The 25,164-nt window shown below is 38.4% G+C and overlaps 1 protein-coding gene across 8 annotated transcripts in view; it reads left to right on the top strand.

Moving 5' to 3' along the window:
• Nav3 (neuron navigator 3) overlaps positions 1–25,164 on the top strand; it is a 751,750-nt gene that overhangs the window by 660,445 nt on the left and 66,141 nt on the right. For 7 of the 8 annotated variants that reach the window (XM_029482745.2, XM_029482744.2, XM_029482742.2 and 4 more), the window contains 8 exons: positions 4,178–4,310; positions 5,061–5,337; positions 6,812–7,520; positions 9,432–9,923; positions 13,932–13,973; positions 15,412–15,572; positions 19,246–19,434; positions 22,898–22,950. In XM_029482745.2, the coding sequence (XP_029338605.1) occupies positions 4,178–4,310; positions 5,061–5,337; positions 6,812–7,520; positions 9,432–9,923; positions 13,932–13,973; positions 15,412–15,572; positions 19,246–19,434; positions 22,898–22,950 (2,056 nt within the window). The remainder of the gene's footprint in view (positions 1–4,177; positions 4,311–5,060; positions 5,338–6,811; positions 7,521–9,431; positions 9,924–13,931; positions 13,974–15,411; positions 15,573–19,245; positions 19,435–22,897; positions 22,951–25,164) is intronic. The other variant, XM_085843147.1, reaches the window with a different exon arrangement.

The following is a 25,164-nucleotide window of genomic DNA, read 5'->3' as shown; positions in this document are numbered from 1 at the left end:
TTCAATGCTGGTCATAAACACATTTCAAGAAAGGACAGGAAAGGAAACAGAGAAGGGAACAGAAAAGTTCAAGGGCGGTATGATGTTTGTAAAATTGAATACATTCAATAGTCTATCAACCATGTATAACCTGTGAGAGTAGTCAAATCCCCGCAGGACTCTTCTGGCCATTTTAGTCCCATTATATCAAGATTGACTTGAAATTTAGTTTTCATATCCCCTCTATTGGTTCAGTGCAGACTTCCTTTCAGTTTTCAAGGAGGGATTGAAACTTCATGATATTATTGAATTAGTATTTCTATAAGTCTAACCTAAGGCTATTGTGTTGTACTGGGGCACTTAAAGGAGTATCTTATTGTTGTGATCATAGCAGACATAATGTTTTTAACACAATATTTGAAGCCAGTACTTGCATTTGAAAAAAGCTATTGGTAAGGACTGAGAAGGAGATGTCTCAGCAGGCAAAGGTCCTTGCCCTAAAGCCTTAAGTTGTACATGCCATCCCACCTAAGGAACTCAGAGAGTGGAACTCACTCCCACCACTTGTTCTTTTCTTGTTACTGGAAATTTTGGGTAGTCCCTCCATGGGCACCATTTGCTATCACAGGATTCAGATACCCTCTTGGGGTTCTTAGTCTCATTAATAAGAAAACTATGAAGAGCCTCAAACAAAAGCCCAAGGAAAAGACTAATAGAGTTTAAAAGAAACGTGCTCTGGGCTGCTAGATCTAGTTCTTGGAAGCTGCTTGGTGGACAATGGAAAAGATAATGGAAACAACCCACGCCATCGATTGTAAGTTGCATGGAGGTCAGCCTTGTGACAGCAGCAGATACATGGCAGGAAGTGGAACTTTGTGAAAGAATATAGAAGCCTAGAGAGTTCCCAAAAGCAGATGCTAAGCTCTGAGAGCACCTGGAAGAGCAAGACATAAATAAATAAAATAAATTAAAATTGTTAAACCTTTTGAGTTTAGTATTTATAAGGCAGATGGGTCCAATAGAGCCTCTAGGTGGATTATAGGAACTGTACTAGGGAGAGGGGATTCTGGGAAGGAAGGGTAATTAAATGGTAATTGTTTTATCTATTTAGCATAGCTTATGGTGAGTTCACATTGCTAATACTGTTCTCACCTTCAGAGCGATGTCTTGGCCAGGTGGTAGACACACAGTGGGATCAATGTTTCATGTTTGTGTAGCTTGTAATGCTAGATTTCTATCTAAGCCAGAGACGTAGCTTTTATTAATGGACCCACATAAAGCCCTGATAAACAATATGGTATCATGAACTCCACACATCGCACACACACACACACACACACACACACACACACACACACATGCGCGCGCATGCACAACTACATACACATACACACATGCACTCAGATACATGACATGCACATACTCACATACTTATGCATGCACATGCATGTGTGTATGCAAGTAAATAAGTAAATATATATGTCTTTTGCATGCCAACCCCTTATTAGATACAAGTTAACACTTTCAGGTAGCCTTTAACTTATCTCTTATTTTCTTGATAGGATACATATACTTGTTAAGAAACTTGACGTTGAGTTTTAAATTGATACAGTGGTATTCAAAATACAATATTAATAACTTATATTCATATATTCAACCTGTCAAGTACAAATACTAAAAGAAATAATGAGTAAGCTATAAATTACATTTAAAAACTGATAATTGTATCGACTAAGTTCTTAGTTGCAAATTACATGATCTATTTCTGCTAATTTATGAACCTAAAGCATGTTAGAAGGCTCTTTGAATTGGGAGATGTGGGAAATACAGGCTCTCTTCAGGCTCTTCTAAACCATGCATCCAAATTATGCTACTTCTAGTAAGTAATGAAGGTACTTTGGACTTGAAAAACCACCAATCCTTCTAGAGAAAAACTGAGTGACTGCCAACTGAGAAAGGACTCAATTATGCTGATTTGCTTACTAAAGATGGGTATTTTTTTTCTCCCTTTTGGTGTAGAGAATAGACAGAACTATACTGCATGGCAGTTTTCTGCAAGGAAGCTTAGACATGAGAGGCATTTGCTGATGCTGTAGCTAATAATATGGAAAGTTACAAAATAATATATAGTAAAGATATTCATAAGATTTGGGCACTCATGAAAGTTGGGTATTTCTCTCATGGTATAAAATACACATTAGGATATAATTGTTATTGATAATAGTCTAATTTATAAAGATCTCTGCTAGTAATGTATTATGTCGGTAAATTCAGTTTTCTTCTTAGATTACTTTTGTGTCATATGAAACTTAGTAAGTCATTGTTATTTGCAACTTAGGATGGGGCTTCTATAGTCTATTCATTTTGTCCCCTTTATGGTTTATTTGTGCTTTCATGATGAATATTTGAATAGTATCTTCAATGTTTGGATCATTTGTGGAATGTGTTTAAAGCCATGTATTCATTTCGTGAGACTTACTTTTGCTTTATGGATAGTATGTATATCTATGGTGCATCAATTCATATATCAAAGCACAGGTGGGTAGTAATGTATCAACATGCTGGAATTCAGTCAGCAAATGAGCAGACAATGGTCTCCCTCTTACACACTGAAATCCCTACTGTCTTTCAAGTTATCTAGATATTCTGAAGTTTTTATGTGCCATAACTTCAAACACATTGACTGAATAATGGGGTCCAACCTAGCATGCATTTGGTTATTAATATAGCATATTTTATACTTATTTAGATAGCCAAACAAGTATGTGAAGGGGTTCAGATATTTATCTTATCCCTTTGGTAAATTTCCTTATGCACCCCACGAGACATGCTTTGCTTTGGAAGCTAGACCATAAAGGAGGAAAAACTTGTGATGGTTTAGCAGGGCAATATAGTGACCAGATGTGATTATTTTAAAAGATTTATTTTTTTTCTGTTCATAAATAGTTTTGCATTCACGCATGCATGTATAGCACATGGATAACTGGAATCCACAGAGGCCAGAAGAGAGTATCAGACCCCCTGGAAGTGGATTTATAGATTGCTTTAAGCTGTCTTGTGGGTGCTCGGAACTGAGCTTGGGTCCCCTCCAAAAGCAATGAGTCCTTTTAACAGCACGGACATCTCTCCAGGCCCCCAATATGACCTTTTGTTTACTCACACAGAAGCCGCAACTGAAGTTGTGTGGCAAAGGCCAAAAACAGGAAGGTCAGATAGAAGGCTGTCTTGTGTTCTTTAGAATTGTGAGGGATAAGATGACTGGGTAAATTTTGATATTTAAACGTGATTGAATGGTTGTAATACTAAGATGGGGAAAGCAAGGAATGATTTTCAGATGCCTGGCTAAAGCAAACAGTTTTTGAACCAAGAATTACTTCTGGGGTACGTTATGACTCCAGGCTGTCTTTGTGGGTGGGTGCAGAGACTCAGCTGGCGAGTTACTCTTCTCTCAGTGTTTTTTATTCACACTGCAAATGTTTACCTGAAACCTATGTCTTCTGGTTCTTCTGAAATACCAGTATGGCTGTTATTTAATAGACATGCAATTCTTTTAAATTATTATTAATCATTTTATTTGTTTACATTTCAAATGTTACCCCACCTCCTGGTTTCCCCTCCGTGAGTCCCACATCCCATCCCATTCCCCATCTCCCACACTCCCCTTTGCCTCTATGAGGGTGCTCCTCCACCCACTCACCCACTTCTGCCCTACCATTCTAGCATCCTCCCTACACTGGGACATCGAGCCTCCACAGGACCAATGACCTCCTTTCCCATTGATGTCCAATAAGGCCATTCTCTGCACATAAGTATCTGGAGCCACGGGTCCCTCCATATGTACTCTTTGGCTGCTTGTTTAGTCCCTGGGAGCTCTGGGTTGTCTTAGGTTAGTTGATATTGTTCTCATGAGGTTCAATTCCCTTTAGCTCCTTCAGTCCTTTTCCTAACTCTTCCATTGGGGTCCCCGGGCTCAGTCTGATGGTTGGCTGTGAGTATTTGCATCTGTCTTAGTCAGGTGCTAGAAGACCCTCTCAGATGTTCAGTTCTTATAAATATGTTTCCAAAATGGATGGTGAGAAAATTGTTGCAATAGAAGATGGTTTTGTACAACAACACTGTGGAAATGTCGGGGGGGGGGGGGAGGTTCACATTGTTCATCCAGTGTCTGGCTCATTGCTGCTTCATGTCTTTCCTTTAGCTGGGATGACAGCAGTTCCGTGAGCAGTGGTCTCAGTGATACACTTGATAACATTAGCACAGATGATCTCAACACCACGTCCTCCATCAGTTCTTACTCCAACATCACTGTCCCCTCCAGGAAGAACACTCAGGTGAGAGCCATCCTCCCTCTCTCCCCCCACTGATTCTGTCTATTTCTTTCTCCATTTCTTTTTTGTAGAATTATGCTAAGTTATTGTTCAATTCTTTAATCTGAAGTATTTGCGTAAGTCACATGAGCAGATATAATAAAGACTCACCAACACTGGAACCTGAAGTGTTTTTATTTTAGTCTTCCTGGAGTTGTATCTCTCAGAACTGTAGCAATGCCCACCCCAGCCTCTTTTGACAACCATAAGTAACTTCGGTAGATTCGCTGATGTCTAGCCCAGAAAGACCCACATTGGCATTTTCCCTTCTTCTAATACGGATTTATTTAAAAATCAAATTTAAGAACACTCTAACATTTGATTTTTCTTGGTTAATCTAAAAAGAAAAACACAAACTACTGGGATCACTTGTGACTGGTAAATCAAGAAAGAGCATTGGATATATTCTGTCTTGGCTTAGCTTATTTTTTGGTCAACGTTTGTCATAGAAGAATCCCTTCCCGTGTGAAGTTTAATTAGGCTTTTCTGAACATTATTAATCCTGACATTCTCCAATATCTACAAAGGGAAATTCTATGGCTCAAATTGATGAAAGTAAGTGAGACCGTAGTTAAAAATAGAATCGTCTCTTGCGTTCTTCTGAAGTATAAATCAGGGCTTCATGGTTTTTTCCTTCCAGTTATCTGAAACTGCATTTCAGCTCTGGGTTCAGGCTTTATAGGTTTTCTTTCACGGGAAGGTTTTTCTTTACAGCTGAAAACAGATGCGGAGAAACGTTCGACAACAGATGAGACCTGGGATAGTCCTGAGGAGCTGAAGAAAGCTGAGGGAGATTTTGACAGCCATGGTGACGGAGCTGCCAAGTGGAAGGGTGCTACTTCTGGACTTGCTGAAGACTCAGAGAAGACAGGGCAGAAAGCCAGCCTGTCTGTGTCTCAGACAGGCTCCTGGAGGAGAGGCATGTCTGCCCAGGGAGGAACCCCAGCTACAGCTAGGCAGAAAACCAGCACAAGTGCACTCAAGACCCCTGGTAGGCTTGTCGCTTGGGATAGTCTCTGCCGAAGAGGTTTTGTTTTGGTTTGTTTTGGTTTAGTTTTGATTTTTTGAGACAGGGTTTCTCTGTGTAGCCCTGGCTGTCCTGGAACTCACTCTGTAGACCAGACTGGCCTCAAACTCAGAAATCCACCTGCCTCTGCCTCCTGAGAGCTAGGATTAAAGGCGTGTGCCACCATGCCCGGCTTCTGCAGAAGAGTTTTGACCTGTGATCTAGTTTGACATCTGTGTTCATGTACTTTAGATCTCCCTTTAATAACCAGGTTCTTAATGATTGTATTCTAAAATCTACATACTTTGTCATCTAGGCCCATGGGATTATGACAATCTGAGAGGCCCGTGGAGATCACACTCATAGCGTGGGGTTGCTATGTGCTGTATTTCACTCTGGTCACTTTAGGTCATGTATAGGTACAGTATTAATTCTGAAAATATGATAACTGACCAAGGCAGCTTAGTCAGTCAACTGGGTCTCAAGGGAGGGAGGGAGGACTGAAAAGAGAAAGACAATTAGACAACACTATAAAGTGACTCCCGTCAGTTCTCAGACTGAAAGGGCTTATTTTTTTCCCAGTCTGCTTTTATACTATTTTAAGTACATGCAAATAATAAGGTCAGTTCTAGGTCATAAACAAGGTAGTTATGGAACAAACAAATAATAGACCAAAAGGCCTTGTGATTACCGTATTTAGGTTCTTAATAAGACCCATCAAGATACAAAGAACACACACCTCAGCATTATCATCTTGAGACTACTTCCTGAGTCCTAACCTGATATCAAATTCCTGCCAAATTCCTAGAAGGGGACCTGGAAGCTCTCCATAAATATCTCACTTTCCTGACTTGTTAATGAGTACGTTTAGTATTGATTGTGTGAATTCCACTACCTATAACCACAAACCCAAGAGCTGAAAGCAGCCCCACTAACCTGAGAGTTACAGTGCTCAGCATTGCAGCTTCTGTTCAGCTTGCTGAAAGAAAAGAGTGAAAGAATCCCGCTCAGTTGCACCATCTGTCTTCTAGGACTCTCCCCGTATTTTATAAACAGTGTCATCGGAAGTGTGGTATCATGGGGTACTTCAGATAATATCATGATAAAGGTAGTGAGATTAACTTTTTGTCTAGTACTTAGCTAGAGAGTAAAGAGTGACATCCCTCTGAGGCAACATTGTCATAAGATACAAGACTTTAACAAATATGGAAGTAACATGTTTACACTCTATCACCCCAAGTTCATCACAGTGCCTCTGACAGCCATGTTTTTTTCTAGCGTTGCACTCAATCCTCTCATTTTATTGGAGTGCATGCCTATTTAGATCTGAAACAAGAAATATTTCAGAACCGAGGTGATAGAAAGAGCTAAAGAGCATTCATGATTTACATTTGGTTTTGGACGTGTTCTCAGGTGAAAATATTCAAATGAGCATATTTGCGTGTTTCTCTTTAATCAGGGAAGACAGACGATGCCAAAGCTTCTGAGAAAGGGAAAACTCCTCTTAAAGGATCATCCTTGCAAAGGTCTCCTTCAGATGCAGGGAAAAGCAGCGGGGATGAAGGGAAAAAGCCACCGTCAGGCATTGGAAGATCGACAGCCAGCAGTTCTTTTGGATACAAGAAGCCAAGTGGTGTAGGGGCTTCTACTATGATTACCAGCAGCGGTGCCACCATCACAAGTGGTTCAGCTACACTGGGGAAAATCCCCAAATCCGCTGCCATTGGTGGGAAGTCCAATGCAGGAAGGAAAACCAGCCTGGACGGGTCCCAGAATCAAGATGATGTTGTCCTGCACGTGAGCTCGAAGACCACCCTCCAGTACCGTAGTTTGCCCCGCCCTTCTAAGTCCAGCACCAGCGGAATCCCTGGGAGAGGTGGCCACAGGTCGAGCACCAGCAGCATTGATTCCAATGTCAGCAGCAAGTCAGCTGGGGCCACCACCTCCAAACTGAGAGAACCCACTAAGATCGGCTCAGGGCGCTCGAGTCCAGTCACTGTCAACCAAACAGACAAAGAGAAGGAGAAAGTAGCAGTGTCGGATTCAGAGAGCGTTTCCTTGTCAGGTTCCCCCAAATCCAGCCCCACCTCTGCCAGTGCCTGTGGGACTCAAGGGCTCAGACAGCCAGGGTCCAAATATCCAGATATTGCCTCGCCTACATTTCGAAGGTAAGGGTATGTAAAGAGATGCTGGGAAAACATAAAAGGTAGTATATAGCATGTATTTATTCTGCATGAAACTATTTTAATGTATTCTAAATATTCTAAGATTCTGTATCTTATACTTGTTTAAAATATAGTGAATTTTTTTTTTTTTTTTTTTGCTGATTGCACCTGTTGCTAGTGTAAAAGTGTTGCTCGTTTAGAGAGTGGTTAGCCTTTCAGCTACACAGCCAGTGTGACACTAAAATACTAACACCATTTGTAGCAGGCATAAAACCACATGACTGACTATTCATAGAAATAAAGTGATAGTTTGTGAAGGTATTCAGTGATTTCCACCTCTCCTTTCCAGAATTAAAAAAAGCAAGTTGCATAGATCTTTATAAACACATTTACTTCTAGTGTATGTTATCTTCCCGACTCTTAATGAGTTGGCAGTTACGAATATAGATGATATATTCTTTCTAACAGTTTATAGGAGACCAATTTATACAGTACTGGATCTTAACATAGTAACAACAACAGCAACAAAAACAACACAAAAAGCTATCAAAGTATGGTCTGATTGCAGAATTTGAAAACGTTTACATGTTTGACATAGGACAAGAACTCAGGAGTGAGGTGACTTTTTATAAGTCTTCATCAATGTCCTTTTACAGGAACCAGGAAGCATATCTGATGTATGTGTCAGGATTATCACTTTATTAATTATGTGAAATTCTGCTTCGAAATATACCTGATTTTAAATACTTTAATATAGTAGGGGTCAAAATTAGTGAATGAGTTAAGACGAGTTGTTAAATAATCCTGGCTCTGTTTTCTCATCTTCAAAATCATAGAGTATAATTTGTCACCTCTTGTTAAATATTTCAGGTTTGTGTTTATTCTCTTGATAACTTTGCTCTGTTAGGAAGAGTCTTGAAGAATTTACACTAAGTAACCTTAGAATAACTATTTGAGAAACAGCGGTCAAATTTGACATTAGAAGTATTAACTCTGAAGAATGATTTGAAGTGACAGTTCTTAGAATAAACTATAGCTTGTAGCAAGAGTAAATATTTTCATTGCTTGTGTGAGAGCCAAGAGCGCCCTCTTGTGGCCCATTACCTATGAAACAATTTCTCATATTCGCCCTAGAAATCTTCCACTGCAGGAAATAATGGATTTCATTGCCGCTGAATTAGTAACCATTCTGCCATTCCTTCATACCATTTTATTTCCATACTTGCATAAATTTGATTATGTCATCTGCTTCATTTACAAAACTAAAATGTTTTCTGAGCTAAACTCCAGTAGTTAAATTAGTACAAATGGTATTTTTAAATCACTGCTGTGAATATATATATCTATTTGAATACCTCTGGCAACGGACAGAAATCCCTATGGTCTTTCCATGGGAAGATACAAACCAATATATAAGTTGTCCAGCAATATCCAATATTTCCAGCCCAGCCGGTCAGGCCTCTTAGACATTACCTTACATATTTGAACCTTTCCTTAAATGTCCCCAATCTACTTTTTAAAAGATGAAAATCCATTTAAGCATCATATACCGAATGCGTAGAAGTTGTTTCATTATAATGGTTCTGCAGATAGGTAATGCCAAAATGGCCAAAATATTTAATCACTAGAATCGTAAAAGTCAAGTACAATCATGCTGACTTTTGCCCACTGCTGCCCACCTTGGTTGCAGGCCAGTGCTTACTTAAGATATCGTAAGTGATTTTTTTTTAAAATTTTTATTTTTTAGTAGTTGGTTAATCAAAAGCCAGTCATGTCACCTTCAGGAACATAGAGGCTGGACGTGCTTGGTAGCTCACGACTCCAAAGCACCCTTGGCTCTGTGGACTGAAACCCTAGGAAACGTGGATGTGAGTCTCTTGGAACAACTCAAGTTGTTATTTGTTTTTCTTTTAGGTTGTTCGGTGCCAAGGCAGGCGGCAAATCTGCCTCCGCACCTAATACTGAGGGGGCGAAGTCCTCCTCCTCAGTAGTGCTCAGCCCTAGTACCTCTTTAGCCCGACAAGGCAGTCTGGAGTCACCGTCGTCCGGCACGGGAAGCATGGGCAGTGCTGGTGGGCTGAGTGGCAGCAGCAGCCCTCTCTTCAATAAACCCTCAGACCTAACTACAGATGTTATAAGCTTAAGTCACTCCTTGGCTTCCAGCCCAGCGTCGGTTCACTCTTTCACATCCGGTGGGCTTGTGTGGGCTGCCAATCTGAGCAGTTCCTCTGCCGGCAGCAAGGACACTCCAAGTTACCAGTCCATGACTAGTCTCCATACGAGCTCTGAGTCCATTGACCTGCCCCTCAGCCATCATGGCTCCCTGTCTGGACTGACCACAGGCACTCACGAGGTGCAAAGCCTGCTCATGAGAACGGGTAGTGTGAGATCTACTCTCTCAGAAAGGTGAGCTTTCCTGGAGGCATCCATGAGTCCTTATCTCCTTCTTCCTGCACTGTGACCACCACCCCACCCTACTAAATTCCCCTGATCCCCACTGTGACTAAAACTATGCGTTGACATAAAATTGAACTTAAATTTACAGTTAATATTGATGAGAACAGTCTTATTCTTCACTCTTATTATCAAATTTGCAAAGGAATAGTCATTTAAGATAGGGTGATTGGATAGTTTGCTTAATACCAACAATTTTAGTGAATAGGCAATTTGCATAATATGTGCATAATATATTAAATATTAAGATATAAATATATAAAGTATGCATTCATGCAATGAGTGAGTGATATCTTCTCAAGACATTTTTAATGGTTGGCTTGAGATTCAAGACAACACAGCTCCTTGGAATGATTAAAGCTCTGTTAACAACCAAGTTCAAATGGATTCTACAGTTATGCTCTCGGAGGAATAGAATACTTGAAAATTTAAAATATAAGTTAAATCCCTTATCAAGACATAGTCTGCAATGCCCAAGTTGTCCATTAACTGATTATTTCCAAGCATTTTCTTCTGGATTCTCTTGCCTTTGTGAAATTCAAAATTAGGAGTGAAAAACGGCCTCGTAATGTTCTGTCACCTCTGTGTACACTGAGAGTCAGCAAATGGCCCTTCCTCTACCTAGAAGTATCTGATACATAAGTGAATCAGTGATGCTCAGTACGTACTGTGAGGGTCTTGGAAGGACAGAGTGTATGCTTCCTCATTCATAAAAATTCTGAGCCGGGACAACTGGGCTTTACAGACTAAAATATATTCATATCCCTTTTGTTTTGGTGATAACACCCAATGTAAAATGACCTGGTTCATCCATCCAAAGAATCAAGCTATCAATTGCATCTCAGATTCTAGCGTCAGTAGTCACAAAGTGATCACATGCCATGTATAAAACTTAAGGCAAATAAACGTAATTATATTTAAAATGTATTAAGTCTTATTTGAATAAATGAGTTTATCCTGGTTTTAGAAAAACGTTATATGAAGCATTAAAAATTAGTTGACCTCCGAATCAAACAAACAGGTCGTAATTCATTAGCCATAATCAACCTCCGAAATACAAATAATTTTAAAATTATAAACTTGAAAATATAATATTGATCGTATATAGATATCAATCTCTTTCTTTTGCATTCAAACAGTAAATACTAAGAAACATGGTCAAATGCATAGTTTTAATCAAGAACTTGTCAAATCAAAACTACATCTTAAGGTCAACTAGTTCTCTGGCTGTAGTGGAACTCAGTTTTAATAAATTCTTCCACAGTTTAGCTCCATTCTATAAATATGTTAATTATTGAACTATAGCAATAACTATATGGTTAGTTACTGTTTTAAAGCAAATCATTATTCTAGCTATAGAATAATGGAAATAGATTAATTTTTAACTGAATATAAAAATATTAAAATACAGACTTCTAAAATATGCTTTAAGTGTATTAGTGAATATTACATATATTGAATGTGAATATCTTTATAACATATAAGATTGATAGTAACCAGATCCTTTCAGCAAATGGTTGCATTGAACATTCTTTTATTATTATTAAAACATGGTGAATATTCTTTATTTTTCCTGGAAGGAAGATTCAAAGTCTATCTGTATTTTAACTCTTAAGAGTTTAACCTTTAAGAGTGCATATGAGGAAGTGTGTGGTCTATTTAAGAAAATCTTATGTGCATATCCTGACATATCTGCTCAGTTCATAACTAAATTGAAACTATAATACTGTGTTAAAGTGTGATTTTTTTTAAAATAAATTTGAGACACACATGATAGATATTGAGGTATATATAAGTTCTTGACTTCTCTTTTTATACTTTGATCTTCATATCCAAGAACTAATAGTTCAGTGGGTTCTCATACTAATTCCAACTTTTACATATTATTCTTCCCTAAAATTTAAAAAGTAAAAAATAAATGAATACAAATGAAATTGTTTTTTTTTTCATATTTCCCTGCAAATAAGATTTAGTCATTGGTGGTTATTTGACTATAACTAACCCACATTGCTTTGTTTTATTCTACTTTACTGTGACCAAAAAAAAAAAAAAATTTTTTTTTTAAAGTAACTTAAGTCATAGACAACCTTAAACTTTTCTGGTTTGTCCTTCAATGTGAAATGTGACATCTGTGTTATGTATTACAATTCTTGGCCGTAGACAGTGCATGGATTGACATCCCCACTGTCCTCATTGTCCTGACCTCCCTAGCCATGGCTTATATTGGAGTTGGCAGTTCTCGACCCTTTGCAGAAGGCCAACAGAGTGTTGTCATGGATGCCTAAAGCAGTGGTTCTCCACCTTTGTAATGTTGCAACTATTTATTACAGTTCCTCCTAGTGTGGTGACCATAATTTTTTGTTGTTGCTACTTGGTAAATATACTTTTGCTACGGTTATAAATCATAATTTAAATATTTTTGGAGATAGACATTTGCAAAGAGGGTCACAGCCCACAGGTTGAGAATCACTGGTCTAGAGTTTAGGAAATGGTTCTATATTACTCAATTTAAAGGAATTATTTGCTCTGTTATTTCATTACATTTCCCAGTAACATATAGACAAGTAATTTTTTTATATAACCATATCAACAAGTAATTGCTTTATACAACAATGGCAAAATAATAGTAACATTCTCACTTTCTAACATATTTTAAAGAAATCATCTTTAAAATGGCTTTAGGTCACATCAATACACAGACCATTTAAATTCATATTTAGAAATTTCTTATTTGTTTAGTATGATTCCTTCAGTACATTTATTTCCACTAGTTAGGAAATTCTATAATCCCAATGTATGACCAGAACCAATCATTGGCACCGTGATTACACCTCGTATAACGGGTGGAGTGCCCGCCGAAGAAAACATTTTAGCTTTCATTTCAAGTGATTCAATTTTAAGTCAGTCTGTCTGCATTCGTGTTCTGTCATCCCCATTGTGCACACACTGTGTGTTTAGTTCTGATCATGTGATGTTCTAAACACTCCAGCAACCATTGTGTATACCCACTTCCATTTTGTGCTTTGCTAATCTGCATGCTAGAGACTAGAATGGAGCCTCCCTCTCTTCTCCATTTTCAGGGAGTCCTTTTGCTCTTATTTAGCCAGACCTTTCTAGCCCTATGTCTGACCGACTGGGAATTAGTTAAAACAGTGATGATTGATAAGTATGCAATCAGCCGGGTGTGGTGGCACACGCCTTTAATCCCAGCACTCGGGAGGCAGAGGCAGGCGGATTTCTGAGTTCGAGGCCAGCCTGGTCTACAAAGTGAGTTCCAGGACAGCCAGGGCTATACAGAGAAACCCTGTCTCGAAAAACAACAACAACAAAAAAAAAAGATGACTGGATAAGTATGCAATCCTTTTAGTACCCAATCAACGACTTATGAAAGATGATATAGCTTCACTTCGTTAAAAATATTTTCAATTAATTATACTATAAACATTGTTCAAAGAGAATACTTGTTATATATTAAATTACCTCTTGTATGTCCATGGGAGACAAAGCTACCCTTATTCTTATTAGAAATAACCAGAAAAGAAATATACAACTACTATGTGATTTTTTTTCACGTTCTCTTATTAGTGGGTCTTGTCTCTTTGACAGCAGGTATCATGTCTTCTCATTGTTTATCCTGCATAGGAAGTGGAAGTAAAAGTTTAGTTCCCTGCACAGGAAAGTGGGGTTACCCCAGCATCCACAGGAAAGTTTTGCTAACATGACTTAAGATTGAACTTGTTTTCTAATTGTTTTGAGTGTCACTAGTATAGAAAGAAATTCTGTATTTATTGCACTGACAAAGATCCAGTCAGCCAGTTGGCCTTTCCAGTCAGTTCGGTATTCATGTGCGCATTAGCCATTGGTTACTTTGTATAATTTGGAGGATGCAATTTTGTTGGATATATGATTTGGAAATTTTGTTTGCATTATGTCCTTAGGGGTTTTTCTTTGTTTTAACAGCATGCAGCTTGACAGAAATACACTACCCAAAAAGGGACTAAGGTATATATTTCTCTCAGCACAACTGCTGCCTTTTCTGTTGTTATGTAAACTTTCTGTGCTGTCTCTTTTTCTTCCCATTTGTTTGCTAACATAGCACCCAACAAGGGAGATGAAATCACTTTTAATCTTGAGGCTTCCTCTGGCTTCAAGAGTAGGTGACTGCTCCTTTAGGAAGAGATGCCAGTGAGGATGGAGGTAGTGACTCCCATGAATCCCAGTAGGGATATCAAGATTATGAAGTACTAAGAGCTTGTCAAAAGTGAAACTGGGGAGGTGACTCAGTTGGTAAAAATGATTGTTAAGCAAACATGAAGGCTGGAGTTCAAATACCAGCACCCACATAAAAGATCTGTGTCTAGCCACATGGTCTGAAACGCCAACATGGGCAATAATGGAGACAGGAAAATCACTGGTTCACCTGGCCGCTCCCGTAGCTCTGGGTTTGGTGCGATCATAGAAACACTATTTCAAAGGAGTAAAGCAGAGGTAATTGGGTATGATACCCAATTTCTTCCTCTGACCTCCACAATCATGTAAGAACACAATACACACACACACACACACACACACACACACACAAGACAGCCATACATATATAGAAACACAAAATTTTACATATGTAAAAAATGAAACTATATAGTCTGCACTTGTGAAAAATAAAGATGAAAGGCTAAAGTATGCTTTAAATGGAGTAAAAAGCAATTATCACAGGGCAGGTATGACAATTAAGGTGTTATTTTATACACTATTTTATAAAAACTCAGTCCCAGTATCTGCTTTCCACATCTGCTTTTATTAATTACCAAATCCGTTTAAATTTGAATTAGTCTAATGCCATTTAGCAAGTCTTAAGTAGTTATTCAATTCAGAATAAAATAAACTGAAAAATTGAGTTCATGGGCATGAGCCTATTTTACGCATTTTTTTTTTCTGAGAAAGAGATGTAGAGAAAACAGCTCACAGGGACAGTGTGCTGAGTGTGACAAGTGTCATTTTAACCAACGAACTGAAAGAAAACTCTAGCTATCAGTGTGTGCCATTTCCTATGCTGTTCTGTAACGTCACTGTGCCTCCCTCGGCTTCTGCCCTACCGCGGTCTGCCATGTTCTCACCTCAAGTCCTTCCAAACACAGTGCTGGGGGGTGGGGGGGTGGGGGTCCTTCTCCGTTAACCTGGCTGTCGGCTCTTTGCTTGTGACTTTCAAGTCCATATCTCACTGATGCATCATCATTTTCTTCTCGAATGGCACTATTTATTTCCGCTGTGGGCTCAAGCAGATGGTGCCAAATACTCTGGAGGACTTGCGATTGTAATTAGATCCAATCTGTTTGCGATTGTGCTCGGTCTGCGCAGTACGCTCCTCTTGATTGTTTTCTTGTCCTGGTATTGCCTTGTCCTTGTCGCTGTGCTGAAGTGTCTCAGCTGTGCTGTTTTGCAGATACACCCCATCATCTCGGCAGGCCAACCAAGAAGAAGGCAAAGAGTGGCTACGATCGCATTCCACTGGCGGGCTGCAGGATACTGGCAACCAGTCTCCTTTGGTCTCCCCTTCTGCCATGTCATCGTCAGCCACCGGAAAATATCACTTTTCCAACTTGGGTAAAATATTCTAAATTGTCAATTCTCTTCCACTTCTTTCACAACCTGCTATCACAGGGAATTTGATGACTACCTAGAAAAAAAAAATAATAAATTCTCCGCATCCTGCCTACTGTATACAGAATAATTTCCAGATAGTATGTCACTTAGTTTTAGAACAAATGCTTAATTTCAGTAGTTGTAATTAATATAATTATTATTGTTTTGAGACTAAAACTGAGCTATACAAAGCAGACCAACATAAGTATCAGAAGCGGGGATAAATCACAGAACACCGGATCTCAAAATCAGGGTCCTTTCCATACCGTCTCAGTGCCCTTATTTATATTCAGTAAAAACATGTTAGCTTTTGTTGCTGTTGAACAAAATTAATGATCGTTACATAGACAAAGAGAATATGGAAATAATTAGGCTGAAAGTAATATGCCATTATGTGAATTCAAGATCATTTCTTGAAACATGATTGAAATCAGAATGCTCAACAGGCATAATACGTCATTGGAGATGGCAATCTGTGAACATTTTTAGGGGACTATATTGGAAGCTAAATGGCTGTCTTAGCCATTAGCATCATTTATAGGAAGTGAGTTCATTTTTATAAATATCACAGTAACAGAGAAGACTGAGAAAACACTGAAACATATCTAAGTAAGTCCGTTATCATTTAAAAGACCCAGTGATGATGTTAAAAAAAAAAAAAATCAGTTTCTTGGACTGGAGAGGTGGCTCGACAGTGAAGAGATGGTGCTGCTCTTCCAAAGAACAAAAGTTTGTTTCCTGGTGCCCACATAGTGGATCAAAGTCTCCTGTAACTCCAGGAGAATAGAGTGCCTCCCATCTCCCCCCAGTACACATAGCTTCACACACAATAATAATAATAATAACAATTATTATTATTTTAAAATTGATTCTTCTGTCTAGTCACATATGTTGTAGTCTCATTACTGCATCTTTCGTCAGGTAAAAAAAAACATAGTTTCAATAATGTCACCACAAATACTTAACAATACAGCAAATTATACTCTTCAACTTTAATCCCCAAAGGACCCAAGGCTGAATCATCCCTATTCCAGTTTTTTCCACTGTAACTGCTGGGCTTTTGAGTCAGAGACAATGACCTTTACCATGGTCCCATATGAGCTTCTGAATCTTTATGAACATCAAGGCTTTGCTGTCATTTAAAAGAGCAAGGATATTTCTTTGCCCCACAATGGCAGTGAATTTTCAACTATGTCATCTTAGTTCCATCTCCAGATTCCATACACCTCTTAAAAGTTAGGTTACATAAGATTTTCTAATTTAAGACAGTATCATAATGCCACTGGTTTACAGCTATATAGAGAAGGAATGGTATGGAATCTCTTGGAGTTATTTAGAAGCTTGCCCCAGAAACTGGGGAAAACTTAGTCAGCAGTGTGCACATAAAAATAAATTAAACAAGTATGTCAGCCACAGTCAGTTTCCCATTGGTGCCTGGTCTCCTACTCACCAAACATAATTTCAATAAATTCAACAGTTTTGCTCTGTGTGTTCAACTGAAGGCCAGGACAATCACCTTTTATTAAGAGGTTGGCCCATCTGTTTCTCTCCTGTTCAGAGATCCTCTGTGACTCCTGCCTGTGACTGGACCTTAAAGATCACATAGTTTCTCATTATTTTCTTCATTCTCTTAGGAGTAACATTTAAATATTTGACCAAGTTAGCTTTTAAAAGCACCAGTATAACTATATTACCACTTTTCTGTATTCTATTCAAAAACTAATTTTATCTATGTGGCTTTTCTCCACTTTAGTCCTCTCCTGTGGTGGACATTCATGAAATAAGATACTATGTTACATTTCTCTTCCAGTTCAACCGTAGAAACAGCAAACCTTTCATTAATAATATAATTATACATTCTTAAGTAGTATTGGTATGTTTCCAATGGAAAATAACCAATACTCTTTACAAATTCAACATTTTTCTATAAAGTTTACATTAACTTTCGCCACTATTTTTCTTTGAGTGGGTAAAATGTTTTATTTGGAAGTGTACATGGAGCATATGTCCGTCTTTTTAAGAACACATGTCTTTTTAAATGCTGGTCTGAAGGTTAACGTGATATGCACATACACATGATGAAATCAATATTATAAGAAGAAAACCATAGTGTACATACTGGACAGGTTAATGTACTCCACCTCTGTACCTTGGTCACAAGCATTCAAGTTCTAAATGTCCTTTTGTAAACCGACTGGCTCTTATCAGCAACCACAATGATTTAGGCCACTGGTTGGGCTGGTGGGATATGCCTGCCTGAAAAAATATCTCTCAACCACCTTCTTCCTCTGTTACTCCCTCCTTCTTCCCTTCCCCTCTTTGACTTTCTCCCAGTCTCTTTGTCTATCCTGCCTTTCAGTCGCTGTCTCTGTTTCTTTGTCTCTGTTCTCTTATCATTTCTTTTCTTTGTATTTTCTTCTTTCTTCCTGTTAGTTATATAATTTACATATTGATAGCTTATTCATTTTTTCATTACAGTTCATATATATTTTTTTCATTACAGTTCATACATATATAACAGTAGATGCACACATTTGCTTATTTGAGGTCTAACTTCCAATTAAACTTATCATAAGAACAAGTAATTATACTAAGCAGATGTGTCATGTGTCAGAAAATATAGCACACTTTTTAAAACCCAAATCAATTCAGCTTTACTGACGTGGTTCTCTGACGTTCTAATGGTGCTCAGCAGTTTCTTTTTTAGCTTAACAGAGCCTGGCCTGTGCCATAGAGAGCAAAAACAAATTCACTCTTAAATAAGAGAGTGAATTCTTAAATTTCAATAGGACAAATTTATGATGGCTGTTTCTTGATGTTTCTGCCTCACTCACATGTCAAATTTCAAACTCTAGCATCTATCGATGCAATTGTTGACTTTAACAAAGTTGATGATTATCACTTGGACTAAGCCACAGAATACCATAAAAACTGCAAGGCAATAGGCAGCTGACAGAATCTTATTTAAAATTGAGCACTTAAGATACTTCTTTGAAATAAGTTTGTCTTGACAACCTCATTCTGATATTTTCATCTTAGACCCAGCAGAAAATGGCTTTTTTATGATTCTCTTTCTAAGACACCAGACATTATATATATTTTATTTAAGAAAAAAATGCTTTTTATTCTTTTTATGACCTTGCTCTAATAAACTTGCATCGATACAGTTCAAAATGACTACAACTCTTTGCCTGTAAACACCTGAAGAGCTCTTTTTGTGGAGATTGGATTTTTCTTTTTATATTTTGCTTTCTTTTCCATTATGTTTTTCCCATTAAAGTGATGATTATTTTCTAGAAAAGAAACCTGTAGCCTTGAGAGAAACAATGTATTTTTTTCATAATTTACCAGAAAATATCATGTTATATTTCTAGCACAAAACAGCCAAGGTGACTTTTTGGTGATGATTTCTATTGCTTTAGAAATTGGCAAGATGATTGCCACAAAAGTACCTGGGAGGGGGAGACTTGTACTTTCTGTTACTGATGTTTCTCAGGTAGAAGATGGAGTCCCTAAAACTGAGAGTTCCCAGTATTCATATTTTTACAAGCATTGGGGTTTGTTTTCACTTTGTTTTAGCCAATTCCCTTCCCTGGCCAGGTCTCCTAGCCTCTCTCTTCTCCTCTCTTTGCAGTGAGTCCCACCAACCTCTCCCAGTTTAACCTGCCTGCACCCAGTATGATGCGCTCCAGCAGTATCCCCGCCCAGGACTCCTCCTTCGACCTCTATGATGATGCCCAGCTTTGCGGTAGTGCAACTTCCCTGGAGGAAAGGCCACGGGCTGTTAGCCACTCTGGCTCATTCAGAGACAGCATGGAGGAAGGTAATGAGGATGGGAACCAGGGGAGATAAAAATAATGCTATATTATGTAAGTCGGAAAGGAAAACCATTTCATTATTCATAGCATAAGGATCCTTTGAGGACAAAAAATTTAAAAAAAAAAAAAAAGCAAGTGTAATTCTCATTTCAGGCTTGCTACAGTTTGAAGATACTTTATTGTTTCTTATATATTGAGAAGTATGTCAGTTTCTTTTAAAATTGGCCCTTGGCTATAGAATAGTTTGGGATTAATCCAATGTTCTCGTACAGATAGACACAGAGCTTTAGAGGAGCTTGACATATGTATACATGATGGAACAAATGTTTAAGTTGATACCTTCGTTAAAGAGCTATAAAGGCACATAAGTCATAGAACATTTATTTTATATAGCTATTGTATATGTCTAACTTCTATTCTTAGAAGATCTATTTGCTGGGATCTACTGCGTCAGTTTAGAATTTATATTCTACCTACATTTTACAGGTCATATTTTCATCTAATGGTAATGCAATTTCTACCTGGCCTAATACATGTTTTATTTTGGACAGTTGCACATGAAGGCCCTAAACAAATCCACTCAAAGTTCCCGGGAAGCTAAATCCATGTTAAAATGCACACGTGATCTCAAGAGTACATATTATCTAAAAGTCAACACTAATCGAAGAAATTTTCCTTTAATTTAATGAATCCTTTTAAATTATCTGTGATGAGAGCATAGGGCATGCAGATCAGAATGCACGCCAGTTGAGGGTACGATCTAACTGAGCACAGCAATCCAAAGTGACTAGAGTGAGGTCAAACAGGAAAGCCATCATTTAATAATCATGCGCAACACAAAGCCCCTAAACCTTGAAATGTACCAGAAGGGAAGCCTGTAGCCTTGAGTTGTCCATAGTCTGAACTCAGGGGACAGAACTCTCGCACTGTGAGCTGTGGTTTCTCCTCCAGTCACTGCATAGATGTCTTGTGTGGATGAGATTCACTTTTTTGTGTGTGGTTTTTCGAGGTAGGGTTTCTCTGTATAGCCCTGGCTGTCCTAGAACTCACTCTGTAGAACAGACTGGCCTCAAACTCAGAAATCCGCTTGTTTCTACCTCCCAAGTGCTGGGATTAAAGGCGTGCACCACCACCGCCCAGCGAAATTCACTTTAAATGACAGATCTCCCTCCTTTTCCATTGTAGCTTCTCCTATAATGAATGTTATAACTATGTTAAAATAGTTATCAAAATGAATGCGTGCTCTTCAGGTGATTACTGTAGATTTAATATGCTAACATTACACCAGTTTCCCAACTTTGCCACTATCTTTTGATATAATATCCAAACCAGTGAGCTCCCTGTGACAGATGGTGGTCGGCTGATCCTTCTGCATGGAGCACAAAATGTAAATAATCTAAAAGCATTTGACTCCTGTCCTTCTGAAGTAATAGTGTCATGTGCTTGCATAAAAGCCCCTTATATGTTTTTTTTTTCTTTTTCTTTCTTCTTTGGATATTTTACTTATTTACATTTCAAATGTTATCCCCTTTCCTGCTTTTCCCTCTGGAAATCCCCTATCCCAACCCCCTCTACTCTGCTAAACATTTGGATGACTTTTCAGAGTGCTCATTGACAGTAGAATGTTGTTTGTTGCTGGGAAATTTTGACATCCAGTGCAGGAAATTTAAATAATACAAATTGCTGAAAGCTAACCTCACTGGGCAAAATGAACTCTTTCCTGCCCATGCATCAAGTGTTAAACTATTAAGCCCTGCTTAAATTGTGATCTAGAATGAAGGCAGTCTTGGACAAGATTGAATTCTTGCTCAGTGTGAGCATTGACAGATAAGGAAACCACGCTGCAAGCTACAAAGTAATAGACCTATCAAGACCAAGTGGCGGGAAGAGAATGAGAATGGACTCCTCTGAGTTATTGTCCATCTTCCTCCTGGTACTTCAGGCGAATTCTTGTCATTTCTTTTTCACTAAAGAGCTATGTAGAGATGTAAAGAATTGGCCTTTTCCGAAGATGACTGACTGAAAGAACAATGCTTTGCATACCTGATAAAGTAATAGTATTGTCCTGAGCCCTAGAGATTATTTTTCATCCTGCTTTTCACAAACTTTTATCTACTAATAAACATTTTAAAAGAGACTCTCTGGAAATTAAAGAATTAGCCTAGTGGGTAGCAATGCTTATTTTACAAGCACCAGTGGCTAAGATGAACCCCCAATGCCCACGTAGAAAGCCAGCTGTTGTTGTGCATACCTGTAAGCCTAGCATGGGGTGGTAGAGACAGGAAAATTCCCAGAGCTTCCTGGGCAAAATGCTTAGTTGAAAAGGCAAGCATCACTTCAGTGGGGGACCCTTTTGGCCTGAGGGGTGATAAAGGAAGCAACCTGATATCCTACCCTGGCTACCAGCACACATTCTTGGGCACACACTGATCTTATACAAACAGACCACACACACACACACACACACACACACCCCAAAAGTAAAACTGAAAAGACTCTTCTTGCTCTCCTTCTCTCTAATTTAATCCTTTGCTATCTGGCATTATGGCACTATGGTACAGCTTTCACATGTCTCTGTAAAACTTGCTCTATGCCCTTGGACTGTCCAATTGACCTCATTAGCATGTGGATGCCACTTAAGAGTAATCTTTTTCCTTGTGCCTCTTGACTTCTTTTTGAGCACACAGGGCTGTATCTTGTGTATGTCTGAGTTCAGGATCTTGCATGGATGTCATGTATTCAGCTAATGTTTATCTAAGGGATGAATTCAAGGCAAAACCCAGTGTTTTTACATAAGGGGAAAAAAGGAAGGCCCTTTCTGTAAACATAAGCATAATTTCACCTACCTTTTGGGTTTAATACATTTTAAGGTCAGACATAATGGCAGACCTTCAATTGTGATGACATTGTATTTGATATGTATCAATGAGTCACAAGGAAATTTCATCTTAACTTTTTTCTAGACGTAAAACTGTTTTTCATGTTATTAAAATTTATGAAGAGTTGATTCCCCACTTCAAAGAACACGACCATTTCATCACAATAATGAGATAGCAAATTGAATCAAGTACTCATTCCCTTGAAAATATGCAGAAAAAAATTCTGAACCTGGATCTTTATGTTAGGAAAACGATATTTAGTAAACATGACACACAAAGCCTTTTAGACGTTTTTAGATTCCTGTTCATTACATATGGGATATTTTCGCAGCTCCCAATATGTAGAAGCACACTGTGGGCCTTGTGCCCACTCTGTTTGTCTATACTTTGGTGAGTGAATATGGTCAGTGTAGAAATGGGACCTCTTGACAGTTGGGTCTCTACAGCCTCTGCAGTTAACTTCTTTTCATAACCCAGTCATCTTCTGTGGTTAGCTCATATCTCTAGCCACCTGCTCCTTAGGTTTTGAGTGTAAGTGTGGACTTACAAATTGGCTTCCTTATTTTAACCATGCTGTTGTTTTCTCCAGTTCACGGCTCTTCACTGTCATTGGTCTCCAGCACATCATCCCTTTACTCTACGGTAAGTACACTCTGCTCTTCTGCCCGTGCCATGTACAGAGGACTAAGTAAACTGATATTTATATAGCAGGTGCCTGGTAAAACAGAGCCATTCTGTGGTCTGCTCATGTGTCTTTCACTTGACTTTGATACATTCCTTCTGATCAGTGAATCCCTGTAAAACCATGTCATAAAATGGGTTAGAGTGGGACACAGAGTCTGTAAACCATGCTTATGCCCCACCCTGTGTCTTGTCTTCCTCTCTGATCCATGGATAAAAATTGTTTTATAGCATATTTTCCAGTTATTATTTTTAAGTTTCTTTTCAGAGACGATTGTGCCCATAGGACTTTGAAGAACCAGAAATATTTGTTTTTGTTGTTGTTATTATTGATTGTTTGTTTTTCCCTCTAGGAAAAAAATAATACCTTCTGCAAGGAATTTCCTCCTTCAGATTATTTCTCAAGAGATAGATACAGTGTTTCAGCATCCCCAGTGTGAAATACTATAATTAATTTTGCAAAAGTGAGAATGTTTGTCCTTGAAGGTGTTTCCTTCTCTTTTAAATACCCATTATGCAATGACAAGATAGGGAAGATTCCTTCAATGAAGGGTTCAAAGAAGAGAAGGAGTCTCATCTAGCATTAAATTACATGAGTACTTTTGTGGGGAAAGGGCATGAGATGGGTTTTATTACATTTTATACATATGTGTAACATCCTTCCATCACCCTGAGTCCCCTCTTCCCTTATCCTGCTCTCTTTGTTGCTCCCTTGCCCTACCTCCAAGCCCTTCCTACTTTTGTATATTATCTTGATGAGTCTTTCAATTATTTTTGCTACATGTATACATACATATAAATATATAGGTTTGTATGATATAGCTTTTGCTTATAAGTTAACCTTGCTTATTTCCTGCTTTGTATATGCCATTAAAGCACAGACTGTCAGTTAAAGACACAATTATCTCTCTCTCTCTCTCTTCTTTCCTATCTTGCTACCCTTCTGTCTGTAAATCTTCCTCCTCACAAACCTCTCTTTCACTTTCATGTCGACTTGTTTTGTTTTGTGATTTACTGAGTTGATCCAGGGCAATCTGTGTGACCATAGCTTGGGATCTATCAGTTGAAGACTGGTAGGCTTAGCAGTGCATGTAGACTACAGAGAATTTTCCTCTAGAATCCATCAGTAACCAAGGGTACAACAGTAAAGGGTTTGAAGCTATAGAAGAGTAGGAATGGAAAGGCAAACTGTGATGGTGAAAAGACATACATGAAAAACAGTATGTTCAAACATTGTATGGAGACGAGAGAGATGAGATGGTGGTTAAGAACACTTGATGCTCTTGCAGAAGACCTGGGTTATGTTCTCAGAACCCACATGGAGACATAAAACCATCTGTGATTCCAATTCTAGGGATCTGACACCCTGTTCTACCTCAATAGTGGAATCCTCCTGTAGATATGCTTTTCACAGTGAGAACTGATACAGTAACAAAAGCTAGGGAAAGACTAAATTTGCACTCTTACCTGGTGCTGTTAACAGTGACTGTATATGTCAGACAAGTTGACAAATGTTATGGACTGCTCCTATAAGATCTGACTTCCTTGCCTGTAGGATCTTTGCAAGCTGGAAATCACAGGCTTGTCATTGGCCAAAGTGTCACCTCCAGAAGTTTGGCATCTGTGTGCTTTTGTCTAAAAATGTAAACTTCTGAATTCTGTTTTTAGTTTGTTTGCTTGTTTGTGTTTTAAAGGGATAGGTATGATAGTGCATGCCTTTAATTTCAGCACTCAGGCGGCAAGCAGATCTCTGTGAGTTCAAGGCCAGACTGGTTTACATAGCAAATTCTGGGATAGCTATGTCTATATAGAGAGTTACATCTCAATATTAATGACATAAATGAAAATATCAAGTGACAGTAAGGTGAATCTCTCTGCATTTGCAGTTCTCCTTAGCTAATGACAAAGGCATTCAGACCAGCCACAGTCTCTGCCACCTCCTTTTTTCTTTCTTAAATTGAAGATGTTTGTGTTCCTGGTTGTCATGGTTGTATTTCCTAATATTCATATCCACCAAAACGACAAAGCAAAGGGTAGTCTAGAGATCTGTGTGATGATCAGCTTTAAATACTTAGATTTTTTTTAAGTTTTTATATATATGATACTGTTTTATACTATTGATCCCTAGTAGAATTTTTCAATGGTGAAATATGAACATATTTCATTCTCTTGTGT

Source organism: Mus caroli, unplaced genomic scaffold, assembly GCF_978045245.1.
Source record: "Mus caroli unplaced genomic scaffold, Mus_caroli_1 scaffold_9, whole genome shotgun sequence".
NCBI classification, from domain to species: domain Eukaryota; kingdom Metazoa; phylum Chordata; class Mammalia; order Rodentia; family Muridae; genus Mus; species Mus caroli.
The sequence above is the reverse complement of the archived record's forward strand: the minus strand, read 5'-3'. Positions and strand labels throughout refer to the sequence as shown.